The sequence below is a fragment of the Littorina saxatilis genome, linkage group LG2 (assembly GCF_037325665.1).
Source record: "Littorina saxatilis isolate snail1 linkage group LG2, US_GU_Lsax_2.0, whole genome shotgun sequence".
In the NCBI taxonomy this organism is placed as follows: Eukaryota; Metazoa; Mollusca; class Gastropoda; order Littorinimorpha; family Littorinidae; genus Littorina; species Littorina saxatilis.
In genome coordinates this window covers 85,087,677-85,102,523 of record NC_090246.1, presented here as the reverse complement: position 1 = coordinate 85,102,523, position 14,847 = coordinate 85,087,677, and the positions used below count along the sequence as shown (strand labels likewise).

The following is a 14,847-nucleotide window of genomic DNA, read 5'->3' as shown; positions in this document are numbered from 1 at the left end:
AATCAACCAAAACCCATTACACCGGTGTCGTTACAACAACACTGAGCAGACGTCGCACAATTTTCAGCCAATTGCAGCGATCATTTTCTCTCACTGCGAGACTGTAATGTGCTTTTTTTCTCGTCTGCTACGTGTCCATACTGAGACTGAAAAACAGTTGACAGTGTGTCAGCGCTGGTGTGCGCATGTAGAGGTGCAACTTGCTCATTGGCAATTTGCGAGCAAAATACTGACAAGACGGGTTTTGGCTGAGATAACTTTTTGGCAAACAACATGTTTATGTGTACGTTCGGGGCTGCTCTGATCGTTGTTGCAGTGGTGGTGGCTGGCAACTTTTTGCTGCGTCGTCGCATTGTTAGCTCAGATGGAAAGGCGGTGCTTATAACAGGTAATATGCTATGTCAGTGTGTGTGTTTGTGTGTGTGTGTGTGTGTGTGTGTGTGTGTGTTTCTCAGTGTGTGTGTGTGATTGTCAGTGTGTGTGTGTGTGTGTGTGTGTGTGTGTGTGTGTGTGTGTGTGTGTGAAAGAGACAGAGATTGCCGAGAGAGACTGAGAAAGAAAGAGAGAGAGAACTCAAAGAGAGAGATAGACAGACAGACAGGAGAAGGCAGACAGAGACACTGAGAGACAGAGACAGAGACAGAAACTCAAAGAGACACAGAGACAGAGAGACAGAGAATGGAAAAGGAAAATGAGAGCCCAAAACCAAAGTCGACAAGTAATTAGCCTCCTGCTGAGTGCGAGTTCTTTGACACATTTTATTGTTATCGTTTAAATCATAAACACTTGTCTCTATCTGATAAAGGCAAAGATAATGACATTTATCAGAACAATAGTCCCATACTGACTTCCTAACGAGACGCGACTGTCTGCAAAAATATCGCCTAAAGTGCACAATTCACGAATTGAGTGTTCTCCTTTGACTCTGAAAGGCTGCCATTTTTGATTGACTGACAAGTGTTTGCATTGAGTAATTACCCAGTTTTACTCATGCAGAGAGATCGATGCTGTAGGAAGCAGGAACATTTGGTTTGTGTTTATGCAAACCACATATTGTTATTTCAAAACTCAAATACCCTCGCACATGCAAATAGGCGATAATGCACCTACGCGCACATATAATACACTTTACACAAGGATATAATTATGTACGCACTCTCACGGACATGCATGCACTCGCATGATAACGTTATCAGATCATTCCCTGCCTTTTTCCGGTTGACATTTGAAAATACAGATCGTAAACAACATATTGGCACCTGGGCAAACCTACCGCTGGATGTTTTGCTTGATGGTTTTTTCTGCAGAAATATCGAAATCGCAGCATGATTTGTCTGTTCTGCAAGCGTAATGTGACGAATTTTACCAGCCTTTGTGTTAACTGGCACTCGTTTTAAACAATATCTGATAAAAACTTATATTGAAACAATAAAGTACTCGTTTACAACCGAAATGGTTGAACTTTCGTCATCATAATCAGCAATGCGATCATAATACTAGTCGTAATCACCACCATTATTCTCAATTGAATCTTTGTTGCAGGTTGTGACCGTGGGTTTGGATACATGCTGGCTGTTCAGCTGTCCAAATTAGGTTACCGGGTCTTCGCCGCCTGTTACGACGCAACGGGAGAGGGTGCTACGAAACTGCGTGAAACGTCATCATTCATTGTGGTGGTGCAGCTTGACGTCACCAGTGACAAGCAAGTGGAGGAAGCGCGAAGATTCGTTGAGAGCGAGCTTGACGGCGATGGTAAGTACTTTCTAGGAATAGATTATGTATACGACTCACTGGAGTTCGTATAGCCTGATTCCTGCCCGCCCTCCTTCAACGCTCTGAGACACGTACAGACGTGGCCCAGTCCAGTGGAGGCCCACGAGAAGCTGTGGGAATCGGCAACGTCGCTGCGGCGGACCGCGGACTTCGTCCTGCAGACTGGATTGCTAATTTAGCATGGCCGGGAACGCAGAAGAAAAAGAAGTATAGCCTGATATTCGGAGGCCCACGAGAAGCTGTGGGAATCGGCAACGTCGCTGCGGCGGACCGCGGACTTCGTCCTGCAGACTGGATTGACAATTTAGCATGGCCGGGAACGCAGAAGAAGAAGAAGTATAGCCTGATATTCGGAGGCCCACGAGAAGCTGTGGGAATCGGCAACGTCGCTGCGGCGGACCGCGGACTTCGTCCTGCAGACTGGATTGACAATTTAGCATGGCCGGGAACGCAGAAGAAGAAGTATAGCCTGATATTCATTTTGGCAAAGTCGACTTTGCAAAGTCTACTTCACGAAGCTCGTTATTTGAAGCTCTGGCACTGAGTTTTCGGTAAAAAGACTTCACGAAGCTCGTTATTTGAAGCTCTGGCACTGAGTTTTCGGTAAAAAGACTTCACGAAGTCTTCGCGAAGTCAACTTGACTTGCGAAAATCATGACTTTCAATTAGTAGCCCAATCGTATGCATTTGGAATCAAACTCTCTTATCGAAAAACTGCACTTAAGATATTCGCCAAAGAGGAAACACTACACGCGGAGAGTGTTCGTGGATCAAAACTAAGGATCATCATAATTAGGCAAAAGTCATTAGATCGAAGAGAGATACGATTTATGGGAGTCAAGACGTGCTTCCTCCACTTTTATAGGAGTGCTGTGTATTTAGACTTTATTGCCATGACTGTGTAATTGCATGACCTTTGTTTCGTGAAATACTCAAGTTTAATACGTTTCAACTGTACTCTGTCACCACCAAAAAATATACCCTAATTTTTTTCTTCTGAGAGGGGTTTGTCTTGATGTTGAGAAAAGTTAAGAATTTGTGACAAGAGAAAGAAAACGTGGGAACCTGAACAAGCACGGCACGTCATCAGAAACTCAAGAACTACCAATGTATCAGGATTATGGTTAGTGGTAAACACTTGAAAGTCTACGTGACAGCGTGAGCTAAGAGGAATGATGCAATGCACGTTGTTCGGAAAGAAAACCTCTGTTGGGTTTGTATCCTTGGCACAAAGGGTCAAAAATCCCCCAAATAAGGCCTTAAAAAAATAAGCCCTTATTTTTGAAAATAAGCCCTTATTTTTGAGAAATAAGGCCTTAGTTTGAAAATAAGGCCTTAAATCTCTATAGTCATTAAAAATGAGGGCGTAAAGAAATAAGGCCTTATTTATTTTAAGACGTTAATAAAATAAGGCCTTATTTTCGATAAGGGCTTAGGAAAATAAGGCCTTAAGAAAAATAAGCCCTTAAAAAAATAAGGCCTTATTTTTCTGCGCATCACAACTGCTCACCCTAATAGCAGCACACAATAACTTAATGCCACATGTAACCGAGTGCCGTAACACTACGATCACCTCAGGAGGCGAAGTGCAATCAAACAGGATTGAAAATGTTAGTGCTAATTTCTTAGCCCTATTTCTTCTTCTGCGTTGGATGAAGAAGAAGATAATTGTACGGCCATATTATCGTGGGAGCGTAGACAGCCGATTTTCTCCCCACGCCAAGTTGGCTGCTGTCTTCCGTCTTCGGTGGTTGAGGTTCTTACTCAGGGTTGCCTCCTCCCCAAGAGTAGCTGCCTTGCTGGGCTGTCGAGTCCACTCTACCCGGGTTTGACGTCGAAGTTTTCCTTCTCGTAGCCTTTGCCTTTCCCAAGGCGCACACAAGGCAGTGCGGGTTTTGAAATCGGAGTTGTCCGTCTCCTAGATGAGCGACCATCCAAGGTTAACGAGCCCCATCTGCCCGAAGCAGCTGGTTTTAAGGCGCCAGTGACCCGCCTGCATCCCTTCTCCTGTTAGTCGAAGACAGGGCCCGCCACGTGAAGGCCAGGAGCTGGATTTGACTGTCAGAGGTGTTTGGAGACACGAAGCCATTTGGAGCATTTCTTGGGAAGTAGGCGCTTATTTCTACTTCCACCCCGGCATAACAGTCTTTGGGCCCCTCTTAGCCCTAAAAAATCTGTTATGCAAACCCGAAGGTTTCCATGAACATACAGACAATCGAAAACCACCAGACCCCATCACAAACAGAATTCCACAATCCACCGGTGTTGACTTAAAGGCCAACAACTCGGGTGCAGAATCTGCTGTGAAAGGAGCGGTAGCCTCCCCTGTCACAATCGCCCCCGTTTGAATGAACTTCGTCCCGAAGTTCCGAACCGGGGGACCACTGTCCATCCCAAGTTCGCAGAATGGGAACAGCACGAAAATGTTCAGTGGTCATATTATGCCATTACCTGAACATATCATGCCGAGTCCCATCCCTGCTCGCAAGCGCCAGATGTAACCGAGTGCCGTAACACTACGATCACCTCGGGAGGCGAAGTGCAATCAAACAGGATTGAAAATGTTAGGGCTAATTTCTTAGCCCTATGAAAACTGTTACAGACAATCGGAAACCACCAGACCCCATCACAAACAGAATTCCACAATCCACCGGTGTTGACTTAAAGGCCAACAACTCGGGTGCAGAGTCTGCTGTGAAAGGAGCGGTAGCCTCCCCTGTCACAACACATATAGACGACAACACACACACACATACACTCATACGCACGCGCACACTCACGAACGCACATATGCGCGTGAGCGCGAAAAAAGAGATAATGAATGGAACAAGAGAAAACATTTCCAAACGATAAACATTATGACACTGGTTGAAATCGGTTGTCGCACCTGGACTCTCCTGTACACCTGTACCTACCCTAACGCATTTGCAAACACACACACACACACACACACACACACACACACACACACACACACACACACACGCACGCACACGCAAACCTAGACACAAAGACACACAGACACATAAAGACATTACAACACACAAACACACACACACACACGCACGCACGCATGTACGCACGCACGCACGCACGCACACACACACACACACGCACGCACGCACGCACACACACACACACCCATGCACACACACACACACACACCCTCTCTCTCTCTCTCCCCCTCTTTCTCTCTTTCTCTCTTTGTCTGTCAGTCCGTCCGTCAGTTCGTTCGTCAGTCCGTTTGTATGTTTGTATGTGTCTCTCCTCTCTCTCTCTCTCTCTCTCTCTCTCTCTCTCTCTCTCTCTCTCTCTCTCTCTCTCTCTCTCTCTCTCTCTATAACGCCGCTCTCTCTGTGTACCTGCATACAACTGAGAGGCGAACAAATAAGGCCTAACAAAAATAAGGCCTTAAAAAAATAAGGCCTTAAAAAAATAAGGCCTTAAAAAAATAAGGCCTTAAAAAAATAAGGGCTTATTTTTTTATGGGCTTATTTTTGTAAGGCCGTATTTTTGTAAGGCCTTATTTCCAATATGACCTTAGAAAAATAAGGCCTTATTTCTGGTAAGGCCTTATTCTAAAATAAGGCCTTAAAAAAATAAGCCCATAAAAAAATAAGCCCATAAAAAAATAAGCCCTTATTTTAGAAATAAGGCCTTATTTCTCGAAAATAAGCCCTTATTTCCTGGAAATAAGGCCTTATTCATTTAAGGCCTTATTTTGGGGATTTTTGACCCTTTGTGCCAAGGATAGGTTTGTAAGGGTTGTGAAAGAGTGAATACCCTTGATTTTACCCTTGTCCACGTGTTTCAGACACACCCGCCCCTGGTGATTGGTCCGCGCATTGTTTTGACTCACTAAAAGCGAAAGGATTCATTCTTTCAAAACCCATTCAAACCCGATAGAGTTCTTTTTGGAATAGACGAATTCTGAAAATAACACCATATGGGTTGCGGAAGAGTAAATACCCTTGCCAAAACCTCTTACAAACATTGGGGAGGCCAATCTTTAGCTAGGGCTGAGTCGGAAACACGTACTCCTGACCATCTGTGTCCGACACAACCCTCGCTAGTGATTGGCTCTTCCAATGTTTGTCAGAGGTTTTGGAAAGGGTATTCACTCTTCCACAACCAATTCAAACCGGAGTTATTTTCGGAAGTCGTCTAATATGACATGACTGTTGTGCAAAGCTTGAACTTGGTTTTAGCATTACTGTGTGTTTCAGGGTTATGGGCAGTAGTGAACAACGCCGGTATAGGAGCGTTCGCAGAGGCCGAGTGGTGTTCACTGTCTGCGTACCAAACCGTGATGAACGTCAACTGGATGGGAACCGTCAGGGTCACCAAGAGTTTCCTCCCTTTGGTCAGAACCACCCGGGGACGTATCATCAATATAGCGAGTCTTGCAGGTCAGTTAGCGTCCACTTTTGAAGGGGGTAGGGGAGGGGGGGGGGTCGGCGATGTTTGTTTGTTTGTGTCTTTGATTGTTTGTTATCCCGCACACCGTCATCATCGTCGTCATCATCGTCTTCTTCATCGTCGTCATCATCATTATTATCAGCGATCCCGCTATCTTTCGCACACTACCACCACCCCCCTCCTCCTACTTCTTCCTGCTAACCCGAATTGCCCGCCTCTGTGAACGATCTTCTTTTTAACTAAGACTTCGAATGTCAAGTAAAAGAGAATCAACCACAAGTTGAATAAAATATGATTTCGAAAAACAGTCGCCATTTTTTCGGTGGCACCTAGTCTGAGTGGGACTGATAGCTAGCTGCCACTCAATCAGTAAATCAATCTTATCTGTCAATTTGCCATTCAGTATATCTGGTTGTTGTTGTTGTTGTTGTTGTTGTTGTTGTTGTTGTTGTTGTTGTTGTTGTGTTTTGTTGTTGTTATTGTTGTTGGGTTTTTTGGTGTGTTTTTTTGGGTGGGGGAGAGGTTACTTACATGTATAGGTCTGTCTGTTGATCAGTCGATTTATTTTCAGGCAGAAAATCAGTAAGGCAGCCAGGTAGTTCGACCAGGAAATCGGTAAGCTAAGCAGTCTTTCCTTTCATGATTTACAGGCCGTATAGCATTACCAGGCTTCACAGCTTACTCTTCCACCAAGTTCGCTGTCGTTGGCTTCTCCGACAGTCTCCGTCGCGAGATGTTCAAGTTCGGGGTCAAGGTCATCACCATAGAGCCGTCCTTATACAAGTATGTGACATTACTCAGGTCAAGTTCAATGTTCCTTTAGTACAGTGGTATATTGTATTAATTCATTACGGTAACATAATCCTTGTTTTGGTTGTTTCAATTTTCAGTGTGTGTATGCGCGTGCGCGCGCGTGTGCGCGCGTGTGTGTGTGTGTGTGTGTGTGTGTGTGTGTGTGTGTGCAGGGCCGGACTTGGGGGGGGGGGTTACAGGGGTTGCGCAACCCCCCCCCCCGGCTTAAGCATGTACCTCCCAAACACTTTTTTTCTTCTTTTTTTTTTGGGGGGGGGGAGGGAGGGGGGGGGTTGCATTTAGATCATCATGAAATCCGAGAAGAAATCGCACCTCTCACCCCCTCCAAAAAAATTCATGAAAAAGGGAACATTCTAGCTTGCTGTCGAATTTACCTTTTTCGTTCAAGGAGAGACTTCCTTTCCCTCCAGAAACATCAAAAAACGTTCAGCTTCAAGGGGGCGCAACCCCCACCAAGGAAGCTTCGCCCCCTGGACCCCCACCAAGGGGCTTCGCTCCCTGGACCCACATCTGTAACCCCCTCCCCCTAGTACTTACCTAGTCCGGCCCTGGTGTGTGTGTGTGTGTGTCAGGGAGTGCGTGTTTGTCTGTCTGTCTGTCTGTGTCCGTGCGTGTGTCATGCCAGTCTAACCAACAAGCCACCCGAGTCTTTTTCTGTGCCTAAGCGTACGTACATGTGGCTGTGCGTACATTTGTCTTCTCTCATCGTTTCAATGTTCTTAATCCACAGGACAGCAATCTCAAACGAAGAGGCCTTGACACGCCAGAACGCGAAGATGTGGGGGGAGACGTCACAGGAAGTGCGTCACGAATATGGCGACACGTACTTCCGGGCCTACCTGGCCAAGCTCGCCACCATTCTACGTTATTCCAGCGAAAAGATTCACGAGGTGGTTGATGACCTCACACATGCAGTGACGTCATCGCATCCTTACACGCGCTACGTGCCAGCGCTGTTCACCAATCAGCTTCCGTCTGACGGTTTTGCAGCATCGCCCAATCATTTTCAGGACTTCGTGCTTGGGACAATTTTCAAAGTTCCAGAAACGCCAGCCTGTCTGTCTGCTGAGCGTCTCGACGAGCAAAAAGCTTTATGACCAATCACGAACCATCAATCATCAGCCGTCAGAGATCTGCCCAGGCTTCTACATCCAATGAGAGCATCCTTCCACTTGGGCACATACCAACATTCAATAACATGTCTACTTGTAGTTCAGAATGGGAATTTCTTGTTGAATTAATTTAGCATGTGACACACAAGAACATTGCCACTCTGCAAAGAATGCAGCAAGGATACTGAATGTTGGTATGTGTTTGAGTGGGAGGGTGCTCGCATTCTGTGTTAAAGCCTGGACATGGCATTATATCAGTATTTTTTTTATTTTTGTGTGTGTGTGGGTTTTTTGTTGAGGAGGGGGGGGGGAGGGATTTGTTTAACATGACGAATGGCCTTATGCCATGTGAAAACCTAGACAGCTGTCAGCTCTCAGCCTCTGTAAGTTAACGGTGACGATTGATTTCATGGGCTGCACGAAAAGAGAGGCAAAGGGTGACCCCTAGATAATGCAACCCACACAAAATTTACATCTGTTGACAGAATACTTTTTGGGGGGAGTACACTATTTTTTTAGTATTGTTGAGTCAATCTCCCAATTCGGATTTTGTTGTTGATCGAAAGAGCACAAACCCCATACCATTTGACCTACAAACTTGCCACTTTGTCACTTTGTGCACAAGCTGAAGATGATGTACTCTAAATACGAAGTAATTCGGTCAACAGTAGAAGTTATTAGCATTTTTGTGGGTTGCATTTTTTTCGGGGGGGTGGGGGGGGGGGGGGGGGGGGGTTACCCCTATAGATCCTATACCTTGAAACTTTTCTGGTCAAAACTGGAATGACATTTTTGCTTTTAATCCTCAAGCTGGTTGTTGTTACATATACTGTATAGTGAGAGTTATTCGGAACCAGTTTCCTGGCACCTGAGATAATAACAAGCATTGAATTGAACAAACGCGTTTCCTTTTTAATAAAAGTATAGTCGACAGGACGAAGAAAAAATATATCGCTGCGAGCAGGGTTCGAACCTGCGCGGGTAGAACCCATTGGATTTCAAGTCCAACGCCTTAACCACTCGGCCATCACAGCACATGATGTAAGCTTAGGATATATACTGAAAGGATTCGTTGTGAATCGATGTTATGACTGAAAATGAGTGTGATGAGAATAGACCCTATCGGTATTCCAAGCTCTCGTAATCTCTCGCAAACTTCAGAGCATAGCAAAGCATGCGGTACAGCGATCTCGTGCGAGCTGCACAAGCCAAGGTTCGAAGTTCTCGCGATGTTCAAAGCATAACAAAGAGCGTGTCTCGCGAGAGCTGCTCAGACACCGAAAAGGTCTATACGAATACCTGTAAGGGTTGCCTACCTATGTGAATGTTTCTTCTTCTTCTTCTTCTTCTTGATCACTCAATGTAAATGTTTGAATAATGTAGTGTTGTACCAGACAATATAATTTACCCGGCCACCCTTGTGGAAGCCGTGTTACCAACCTTGATTTGATGTCTTTTTGTGTTTGTCGGGTGTTTTTTAGTGCTGGGGCACTTCTTCAGAAATGTGCGTTTTTTGAGTCACTTGAGAAAAAGTGACTCTATGTAATCGGTCAGTGTTAGTCTGTCCGGCCGGCCGTCCGGCCGGCCGTCCGTAGACACCACCTTAACGTTGGACTTTTCTCGGAAACTATCAAAGCGATCGGGCTCATATTTTGTTTAGTCGTGACCTCCAATGACCTCTACACTTTAACGATGGTTTCGTTGACCTTTGACCTTTTTCAAGGTCACAGGTCAGCGTCAAAGGAAAAATTAGACATTTTATATCTTTGACAAAGTTCATCGGATGTGATTGAAACTTTGTAGGATTATTCTTTACATCAAAGTATTTACATCTGTAGCCTTTTACGAACGTTATCAGAAAAACAAGGGAGATAACTAGCCTTTTCTGTTCGGCAACACACAACTTAACGTTGGGCTTTTCTCGGAAACTATAAAAGTGACCGGGCTCAAATTTTATGTGAACGTGACTCATTGTGTTGTGAATAGCAATTTCTTCCTGTCCATCTGATGCCTCATATAATATTCAGAACTGCGAAAGTGACTCGATCGAGCGTTTGCTCTTCTTGTTAAGATACGACATCATTTCTGACTATTGCAATATGCATTCATGGGCTGCCATTAAAGGCACACTCCATCTCCAGAAAACAGTTCGGCTGACCATCGTTGATCTGGCCAGGCTTTGACATGGTATAAGACCATCCCTCCAATTGGACACATACCGAAATTAACAGCCTGGCCGCTCCCGGTGCACAGGGGCAATTCTTTTTGTGGCTACATTTCTTAAGGAGCCACTGGTTGTGTTTACAAAATCACTTAAAAAATACAATTGTTGATACAGAGCATCCTGGCTGTTGATTTATGTTATGTGACCAAGTGGAGGGATGGTCGTATCCCATGAAAAAGCCTGGCCAGATATGAGACGGTGAGCCCAACAGTTTTCACGAGCAGGACTGTGCCTTTGGGCCGGGGACGTAGCTCAGTTGGTAGCGCGCTGGCTTTGTAGCCAGTTGGTCGCTATCAGCGTGGGTTCGATCCCCACGTTCGGCGAGAGATTTATTTCTCGGAGTCAACTTTGTGCAGACTCTCTTCGGTGTCCGAACACCCCCGTGTGCACACATGCGCACGAAAAAGATCCCACGTTCACAGCGAAAGTCTCAGGGCTTGGAAAACACGAAGACACGCATGCATCATCTCTCGTCTCTGATTATCATGATCGTATTTCGATACTTTGACGAGACAAACCCAATGCTGGTGTGTCGAAGAAGACAGCCACAGCGGGCTTGTTCGAATCAAAGTATCACACCATATCTTCAGCGTATTACCAATACCTGTCCCAATATAGACCAGTTGGTCTAAGAGGACGTTAAACCCTAATAGTCAGTCACTGTGCCTTTCAAGATAAAAAATATTTAAAAAAAAAAAAAGTAATTTGTTGGAACGTTTGTTATTGACAAAACAATGCGTTATAATCACAATATATCACAATATGTGATTGTAACATATTGTTTTGTCAATACAAACGTTCCAACAAATTATCTTTCTTGTTCCCGCAGTGGGGCACTGCGGTTATGAAATTAAAAGCCCCTCCTGTTTTTGGAACCGCAGGAGCTTTCTAGTTTGCTGTTAGGTAGATTTTTGGTTCCTCTTTCCTGTCATGCTCTCTTTTTCTTCATGAATTCTTTTCTTTTTTCTGCCTTCTTGCTCATTCACCTGTATTTTTTCCAAAAATCTCTTCTCTTGCCGCTTGTCTCGCGATTCATGTATAGTTTAATCTGTTAGTGTTCTGATGTAAGTCCAGCAGTAGATAGGTTAAGCCTATTTTAACATACTGGAAACTGGTAATCTTCCAGTAGGTATTAATTTAGTTTTACTAAAGCCTGCTGGGACACAAGTAATGGGTTAGTGCATTTGTAAACAGGAATCGCTTGACAAGTGGCCCCCTTCATCCCCCCCTTCCTCGTCCTGATATGGCTCTGCGTAGTCGGCTGGACGTTAAGCAACAAATAAACAAACAAACAAACCTTTCTTGTTTTTGGATTCTGAATTTTGGAACGTTTTGGAGCAGTCTCTTTGTTTTTGGATTTGCTCATTTTGTGCCTTTCAAAACAACTGTATCAAACAACTCAAAGCATTATTTTTATCTGCTATATATATATATGTGTATGCGTTCATCCACGTGCGAATAAATCACCTAAACTGCGTTCATTCATTTCATAATCTCTGAGTCTGTTTGGCTGCCTGTCTGGGTGTGTGTCTGTACCACCCCGCGGGTTAGGTGAAAGAATTTACCCGATGCTCCCCAGCATGTCGCAAGAGGCGACTAACGGATTCTGTTTCTCCTTTTACCCTTGTTAAGTGTTTCTTGTATAGAATATAGTCAATGTTTGTAAAGATTTTAGTCAAGCAGTATGTAAGAAATGTTAAGTCCTTTGTACTGGAAACTTGCATTCTCCCAGTAAGGTAATAATTGTACTACGTTGCAAGCCCCTGGAGCAATTTTTTGATTAGTGCTTTTGTGAAAAAAGAAACAATTAACAAGTGGCTCTATCCTATCCCCCCCCCCCCCTTTCCCCGTCGCGATATAACCTTCGTGGTTGAAAACGACGTTAAACACCAAATAAAACAAGAAAGAAAGTGTGTGTCTGTATGTGTGTCCGTCTATGCATGTATGAGTGTGCCTCACTATGTGTATGGTAAATCAAAAATCAAGAAAGGTAAGTTGTTGGAACGTTGTTATTGACAAAATTACGTTACATTCACAGATATTTCGACCCAACGGTCTTTTAAGTGAACAGACAAACAAATATTCACACAAAACTTATCTTGATAGAATCATATTTCGCCCACTCGCCAGGAAGCCGAGTGAATGAACTTATTTATGTGTATGATAATAATAACACGGTTCAGGACGCCTTGGACTGCTGAATATTGTTCACGTAACATGTGGCTCTCGCTTTTATACATAAGAAGAAGGTACAGTCAAACCTGTCTGTAACGATCACCCAAGGGACCGACCAATAGGGGTCGTAATAAACAGGTGGTCAATATGGAAAGGTGAATGATATAGGGAAAAACTCGTCGGAGATCCCGCGGTTGGGGGTGGTCGCAATGGGCCAGTGGTCGTTTTCAAGAGGACACTCCAGTTTCTCATATCAGGCAAAATTGTAAAAATTTTAAAGTCGACAGTACGAAGAAAAAAGTATCGCTGCGAGCAGGGTTCGAACCTGCGCGGGTAGAACCCATTGGATTTCAAGTCCAACGCCTTAACCACTCGGCCATCACAGCACACGAAAGGAATTATCAGGCTAGATTCTATTTAGAATTTTGCACATGTTTGTACGCACTGAATCGAGAATTTGAAGAAACCTTCCTTCCAATTTAAACGATGGGTGCACTATTAACTGGCTATCAGAATCCGCCAACAAAGACACTTACAAAATATTTGTTGGGGGGATTTGTTTAACATGAACACCAAGACAGCTCTCAGCCTCTGTAACAGTGACGATTGATTTCATGGGCTGCACGAAAAGAGTGGCACAGGGGTGACCCCTAGATAATGCAACCCACAAAAAATGTACATCTGTTGACTGAATAATTCATATTTGGAGTATGTACACTAATTTTTTTTACTTCTTTGGAGTGGATCCACAAATTCGATTTTTTTTTTTAATCGAAAGAACACAAAAAGCATACCATTTGACCTACAAACTTGCCACTTCCTGCAGAAGCTGAAGTTGATGTTCTCCAAATACGAATTAATTCGGTCAACAGTAGAAGTTATTAGCATTTTTGTGTACCCTGAAGCTTTTCTGGTCAAAACTGGAATGATAATTTTGTGGGCAAGTGGTCGTTATCAAGAGGACACTCCAGTTTCCCAGGCCAAATGATCTATATACAAAGGGGATTAAAAACATCCGACAGCGATTGACCCCGAAAATCGACTTCGCTGATATTTTGCTGACATTTTGTCTGCAATAATTTCAGAATGTGCTCAAACAAGTGTGACAAAAATGAGAGAAATCAATCGGACAGACTTTCTGTTACAGAATTTTGAAAATGATGACATGCCAAGATTGAGATAAACAAGGGTTGGGCAGTTCAATGGGGTTTCTGCCCGATCAGTTACAACAACAAGATCCACGGTTACGTCCTAATGCAAATGATTTCACTGGAATTTTCCAATTTTAAACTTCCTGAAGATACACTTGTATCTATTTTCTCACATGGCAGATAATGAACACTTTAAAACTGTGCTTACATATCACTCAACATGCATATTTTTTCAGAGTACGATTACTTTTACCTCTTCTGATGCCATTTTTCAAAATGGGGGTAATGGTACGTTTTGCTGATATGTTCAGAGATGTCATGATCAATTGTTTTCATCTTTTGATATGTGAGTGTAGGGACCCTGCTCGGCATTTTGTCATTTTTTGTTGAAATCTAATGGATGCCCCAGGAAATATCTGCATGCGAATTGCGAAATTGATCTAATTTTAGCCAAGAAAAACGTCACGTAATTACGCTATTTCCAGCCATATCGGAAAGGCACGTACAACAATTCAAATAGAATAGAAACACATCATTACAACACGCGTAAACCAGAGAGTAATACCAATTCCAAAGTAGGTTTTGTGGTTGTAACTGATCGAACTGAAACCCCACTGATTCAACTGCCAAACCCTCGTTTATCTGAATCTTGGCATGTCATCATTTTCAAAACATTGTAGCATAAAATCGGTCTGGTTGATTACTCTCATTTTTGTCATACTTGTTTCATCACACTCTGAAAATATCACACGCAAAATATTAGGGAAATCAATTTTTTTTTGTCAATCGGTTTCCAATTGAAAAAATTAAATGTATCTCTAAATGTATACGACATGTGTAATTGAGTAAGTGAGAGTTATTCAGAACCAATCTCCTGGCACCTGAGAGAATAACAAGCATTGAAATGAACAAGCAATGGGAGATAACCTAGTGTCAGACACTGTGTGCACGAACACAGGCGCCCCACAGGGCACAGTTCTCTCTCCTTTTCTTTTTTACATTTAATCAAGTTTTGTTCTTTGTATACAGCTGATTTTAGTACTTCTGGCGACTCATGCCCCATGGCAAAGTTTGCCGATGACACTGGACTGGTTGGACTAATGACTGACGATGACGACTCTGACTACAGGCGGGAGGTAGATAAGTTTGTTGGTTGGTGTGATGATAATTATTTAGAACT

General features: G+C 43.7%; 1 protein-coding gene, 1 long non-coding RNA gene and 2 other non-coding genes across 4 annotated transcripts; 1 reads left to right on the top strand and 3 right to left on the bottom strand.

The window, feature by feature from the left end:
* The first annotated feature begins 112 nt into the window (after window positions 1-112).
* Window positions 113-8,412, top strand: LOC138959985 (short-chain dehydrogenase/reductase family 9C member 7-like). Its single transcript, XM_070331700.1, has 5 exons — window positions 113-388; window positions 1,543-1,752; window positions 6,000-6,182; window positions 6,843-6,975; window positions 7,736-8,412. The coding sequence occupies exons 1-5, from the start codon at window positions 274-276 to the stop codon at window positions 8,100-8,102; spliced, it is 1,008 nt and encodes a 335-aa protein (XP_070187801.1). The 5' UTR covers window positions 113-273; the 3' UTR covers window positions 8,103-8,412.
* A 657-nt stretch (window positions 8,413-9,069) lies between these two features.
* On the bottom strand, window positions 9,070-9,151 carry Trnas-uga (transfer RNA serine (anticodon UGA)). Its single transcript has one exon. It is a non-coding gene; the product is annotated as a tRNA-Ser (tRNA).
* Window positions 9,152-11,033: 1,882 nt separating this feature from the next.
* LOC138959984 (uncharacterized) lies at window positions 11,034-11,761 on the bottom strand. Its single transcript, XR_011453856.1, has 2 exons — window positions 11,639-11,761; window positions 11,034-11,153 (listed from the first exon to the last, which is right to left on the bottom strand). It is a non-coding gene; the product is annotated as an uncharacterized lncRNA (long non-coding RNA).
* Window positions 11,762-12,820: 1,059 nt separating this feature from the next.
* Trnas-uga (transfer RNA serine (anticodon UGA)) lies at window positions 12,821-12,902 on the bottom strand. The gene has a single exon. It is a non-coding gene; the product is annotated as a tRNA-Ser (tRNA).
* Window positions 12,903-14,847: the final 1,945 nt, after the last annotated feature.

Coding starts and splice junctions, on each gene's coding strand:
- LOC138959985 (XM_070331700.1), top strand. CDS start 274: ATGTTTATGTGTACGTTCGGGGCTGCTCTGATCGTTGTTGCAGTGGTG. Junction 389..1,542: donor AAAGGCGGTGCTTATAACAG/GTAATATGCTAT, acceptor TCTTTGTTGCAG/GTTGTGACCGTGGGTTTGGA. Junction 6,183..6,842: donor CAATATAGCGAGTCTTGCAG/GTCAGTTAGCGT, acceptor CATGATTTACAG/GCCGTATAGCATTACCAGGC.